The 4,784-nt window shown below is 50.5% G+C and overlaps 2 protein-coding genes across 2 annotated transcripts in view; one reads left to right on the top strand and one right to left on the bottom strand.

Moving 5' to 3' along the window:
* The window catches only part of Aaas (aladin WD repeat nucleoporin), an 11,690-nt gene extending 9,340 nt beyond the window's left edge, over window positions 1–2,350 (top strand). The window contains exons 9-16 of the mRNA XM_012516138.2: window positions 581–705; window positions 846–906; window positions 1,021–1,111; window positions 1,272–1,365; window positions 1,442–1,509; window positions 1,742–1,823; window positions 1,913–1,997; window positions 2,121–2,350. Of these exons, the coding sequence (XP_012371592.1) occupies window positions 581–705; window positions 846–906; window positions 1,021–1,111; window positions 1,272–1,365; window positions 1,442–1,509; window positions 1,742–1,823; window positions 1,913–1,997; window positions 2,121–2,333 (819 nt within the window). The 3' untranslated portion in view covers window positions 2,334–2,350. The remainder of the gene's footprint in view (window positions 1–580; window positions 706–845; window positions 907–1,020; window positions 1,112–1,271; window positions 1,366–1,441; window positions 1,510–1,741; window positions 1,824–1,912; window positions 1,998–2,120) is intronic.
* Window positions 2,351–2,991: 641 nt separating this feature from the next.
* CUNH12orf10 (chromosome unknown C12orf10 homolog) overlaps window positions 2,992–4,784 on the bottom strand; it is a 6,960-nt gene continuing 5,167 nt past the window's right edge. Inside the window, exons 4-7 of the mRNA XM_004637883.3 lie at window positions 3,847–3,996; window positions 3,586–3,708; window positions 3,318–3,499; window positions 2,992–3,201 (exon numbers count right to left, since the gene is read on the bottom strand). Of these exons, the coding sequence (XP_004637940.1) occupies window positions 3,018–3,201; window positions 3,318–3,499; window positions 3,586–3,708; window positions 3,847–3,996 (639 nt within the window). The 3' untranslated portion in view covers window positions 2,992–3,017. The remainder of the gene's footprint in view (window positions 3,202–3,317; window positions 3,500–3,585; window positions 3,709–3,846; window positions 3,997–4,784) is intronic.

The following is a 4,784-nucleotide window of genomic DNA, read 5'->3' as shown; positions in this document are numbered from 1 at the left end:
ATTGGGATTGCATCTAATCTGTATAACAATTTTGGGAGAATTGCTATTTTCACAATGTTGGTTCTTGCTACACAGCAACAAGTAATGTCTTTCTGATTTCTCAAATCATCTTCAATTTATTTTCTCAGCATACTGTAATTATGACTGTATAAAGCATTTACTTCCTTTAACTTTTTTAATCTTTTATTTATTTGTGTTTGTTTGTTTGTGTGTGTGTGTGTGTGTGGCCAGCTCAGCCCACCAGGGTGCGGGGCTGGCTGGCATGTGGTGCTGGGGGATTGAACTGTGGCCCCTGTACTTTGCTCAACTTGTTCTAAGTAGGTGCTTTAGACCACTGAGCCATCTCACCAGCCCGAGAAGTTTATTTTAAATCCAAAGCATTCACAGGGTGTTAACATTTTAAATGCATATCATTTCCACCCACTGCATTATTTAAGTGAACCAAATTCACTTTTATCACAGATGTAGCCAGTAACAGTCCCTTTCTCGCTTCTGCCTTTTCTGGTTTTTTTCTGTGTTGAAGAGTAGCTCGCTGTGAGCTCATAGGGTACTTGTGCTCCTCTTTCCCGCCCTCTCATAGGTATGGGATATCTCAACAGAGATCTGTGTCCCCCTTCCGTGGTTTCGAGGAGGTGGGGTTACCAACCTGCTCTGGTCCCCAGATGGCAGCAAAGTCTTGGCCACCACTCCTTCAGCTGTCTTCCGGTGAGTGGCAGAAAGGTAGAGTGAGGGCAAGGACCTGGAGAAAGCCACGTGACTGCTGGAACCTCACTGTGGACTGCCAGAGGGAGGTTGGGCCAGGTTTTGGGGCTGGCACCCTAATCCTTTTGTTGCCCATGTTTTAGAGTCTGGGAGGCCCAGATGTGGACCTGTGAGAGATGGCCAACTCTCTCAGGGCGCTGTCAGGTAAGGGGGCTGGGATTCACAGAAGCTGGGAGGAGGGGATTCCAATGGGCCTGATCCTCCAGGCCTGGCTCCCCACCTCATCTGCTTCCTGTGACCTCCTTTCCCTGACCCTAGACTGGCTGCTGGAGCCCAGATGGGAACCGACTGCTGTTCACTGTATTGGGGGAGCCACTGATTTACTCTTTGTCATTCCCAGAACGATGTGGTGAGTTAAAGCATCACTTCAGAAAGTGGAATATCTGAGGTGACCAGAGGGAGCAGCATGCTGTAGAACCTCACTCTGAGGCACACTTTAATGCCTGAGCTGGCCAGGGACCCGTGGGAGGGCTGATTCCTGCCCTGAGAACCTCTGTCCTCACCCATAGGTGAGGGGAAGGGGCGTGTTGGAGGCGCGAAGTCTGCAACAATTGTGGCAGATCTTTCTGAGACAATAATACAGACACCAGATTGTGAGGAAAGGTGAGCTGAGTGGGGGAGGGGTAGAAGGCAGAAGGGGTCACACTGAGCCCTCCTAATCTTTTCTCCTGGCTTATAGGCTTGGGGGAGAGGCCCACTCCATGGTCTGGGACCCCAGTGGGGAGCGTCTGGCTGTGCTCATGAAAGGTAAGTGTCGGGGAGGAATGGCTTTGCTCAGGCCACAATGTCTGCCCAGGAATCAGGTGTGTCCCTGCTTCTGCCTGGAGTCTAGCTCTGCCCCTGCCTGTGGCTGTCTCTAGATTTCCCCTTATTGGTGGACCTTTGTGTGTGATGCTAGGGACTGAACCAGGACCTCACACATGAATCAAGGGTTCTACCACTGAGCTGTACTCCCAACTCAACCCATTTCCTCTTACAGGAAACCCACAGGTCCAGGATGGGAAATCAGTCATTCTCCTTTTTCGTACTAGAAACAGCCCTGTGTTTGAGCTACTTCCCTGGTAAGTGCTGGGTGGGCATCACCACACCACACATACCTCACTCCTGACACCTCTGGTTACCTTTCACCCCTCCTTCCACTTCCTTCTAGTGGTATTATCCAGGGGGAGCCAGGAGCCCAGGCCCAGCTCATCTCTTTCCATCCTTCCTTCAACAAAGGGGCCTTGCTCAGTGTGGTAAGCCAGTCTGCTGGGTTGGTAGGGTAGAGATATTCAGGCCCTTAGCTGCTGTGGGCCACTGCTGGAAGGTCACCTTTGGGCCCATGCCTGATACTTTTCTTTTCCATTCATTCTCTGCAGTGCTGGTCTACAGGCCGAATTGCTCACATCCCTCTGTACTTCGTCAATGCCCAGTTTCCACGTTTTAGCCCAGTACTTGGCCGGGCCAAAGAGCCCCCAGCTGGAGGTGTAGGCTGCATGCCTGACCTGCCACTCTTTACTGAGACATCCTCTGCCCCTTGGGATCCTCTCCCAGGACGATCGCCTGCTCAGCCCCACTCCCCTCACATCTAATAATTAAAAAACTGTTTTCCACTCACAGTTTTCTAGAGAGCTGAACTGATATATAGTTTGGAGGGAGGCAAGGCATAGATTTTAGGATACGATTGCTTTTTTTTTGGCGGAACCAGGGATTGAACTCAGATCCTTGCGCTTGCCAGGGAAGCACTTATTCTTTTTTTTTGACAAAGAGTTTTACTGTGTAGTTCAGGCTAGCCTTGAACTTGCCACAATCTTACTGCTTCAGCCTTCTGAATCCTGGGATTACAGGTGTGCACCACTATACCTGGCTTGCCACTGTTTCTCTTTTTTTGGTCTTTTTGAGACAGGATCTTGGCTGTGCTGTTTAGGCTGGCCTTGAGCTCACTTTGTAGCCCAGGCTGGTCTCAAACTCCACAATGATCTTCCTGCTTCAGCCTCCTCTGAGTGCTGGGATTACATGTGTGTACCACCATGCCTGGCTCATCACTGTCTCTAGTCTTGTGAATTTACTTGGTCAGTGTGTGTAGTCCTAGGAACTGAATGGTTTTAAATGACTTAGGAAGCAAAACTTGACAAGTCAGTGGTGAGGAAAATACCTAACATAGGGGTCTCATAATAGATGTTCCACTTTGGCCAATTTGAGTAAGTTCCTAGGATGGTATAAGGCAGTAATGGGTCAGAGGCTGGTCACTAAGAGTTGGAGAAAATTTTATTGGACTAAAGATTTGTGGCAGGAATTGAGTGCTGGGCCAAGGTGGCACGGGCCATGCTTAGTGCACCCTCTCGAGTGTGGTGCCCACCAATGAAGCCACTGGCATGGACAAAGATGCATCCAGGGATCCCACTGACCTGGTCTAGGGCCTCATCACGAAGACCCCGCCATGGCTCTGGCAGGGGCAGCCTACAAGTGAGCAGAAAGAGGGAACTGAGAGGCCCACAGAGCAGAGGTCAAGGTTTACAGCTCTTCGTACTGGGCTGAAGCAGGCTTGAGTGTGCAGGGTAGTTTCCTGGGCTTACCGGCTCTGGAAGGAGTGGAGCTCCTTGGGTACACACTGGACCCGCCACTGTCCAGCCTGGTCAGTGTAGATAACAAAGGCAATGGTGCCAGGTGGGGACAATCCAGATTCCAGGTGGTAAAGATGCTCCTTCCAAGGGCACCCACCTTTTGCCAGTTCCAATATCTTGCCACTTGGGTCCACCTGAAAGGGAAGTAGGGCATGGCTACATTTAGGTGAAAAGTGTGATCCCTCACTGACCAGCAGCCCACCAGCCATGAGGTCTGTACCTGGAAGCGCTGGGCTAGGGCGTCTTCCACCAAGGCCCGGGCTGGCAGCCAGCTGTGCTGGTAGAAGTCTAGTCTCTGCAGAAACTCCTCTTGAACCAGATCCATTGCACGCCTGAACCCTGCCTGGGGGTGGTCAGACTCAGAAGCATAGCTGTGGCCTGAACTGTACTTTGTTAGGGCTTAGGAGAAACCAGTATTCCCACTTCTTTTCTCTAGGTTCTTACTGTGTTTCAAGATCTCTTTTCTAGGGTTCCTCCTTACCTCTGTGTCCTGGTTGGGCTGGTTCCAGGTGGGATTAAGTCGAGCAACCCGGGCACTCAGATTAGTGGTCAGGGCATAACGAGGTTCCCCCTCCCACTGGGAGATCCCATTGTCCACTGCATCCACCTCCTCCATGAAGTTCTCGTACATCTAATGCAGCACCAGAGAAAATGCTGTTGAGGACACCCACCATTTATGCAGTTATCTGGCTTTATTCTTTGTGGTGCTGGGGATTGAACCTAAGCTTCACACATGCTAAGCACGTGCTCTACCACTGAACTACACCGTAAACCCTCTGTTTAGGTTTTATTTAATCCTCACAACAGCCCCATAAGGATCTATCTTACCATCTGCTGGATGAAGTGAGGAGAAGTTGCACGTTGGGTGGCTTAAGATCCAAGAACTAATAGTGCTGAGACTGATTTCATATTGCCTGACTGCAGGGCTCATTCCACTCCGCAAAGTCCAAGTGAAGGCCAGCATGTGTATAGGCGGCTGCTCCTCACTAGAGTGGATCCTAGTGGCTAAGGGTAGGTAGATCTCTAGGTGAGCTCACTACGCCATTCAGTGACAGAGTTAATGAAGTGTAGATAGGCCTGTCCAAACATGTTACATGGGAAAGAATGAGTGCTAGGGTAGACATCAAGAGCCAGGATACAAGTGCTGGAGAGATAGCTCAGCAGATTTAAGTGCCTGCTTTGGCAAGCACAAATGCCGGCCCTGCCCCTGGGTGTGCTGAGCCAGCCACGGTCTGGGTGTGGTGGTGCATGCCTGTAATCCCCAGCGCTTGGGAGACAAAATAGGATCAGTATGAGTCCGATCTGTGTAATAAGACCCTGTACTAAATTTATTTATTTTTTGTGGAACTGGGGATTGAACTCAGGCCCTTGTGCTTGCCAGGGAAGCGCTTAATACTTCCGAGCCATCTCCCCAGCCCC

Source organism: Octodon degus, unplaced genomic scaffold, assembly GCF_000260255.1.
Source record: "Octodon degus isolate 3935 unplaced genomic scaffold, OctDeg1.0 scaffold00093, whole genome shotgun sequence".
Lineage (NCBI taxonomy): Eukaryota > Metazoa > Chordata > Mammalia > Rodentia > Octodontidae > Octodon > Octodon degus.
This window is presented reverse-complemented; position numbering and strand designations above follow the sequence as displayed.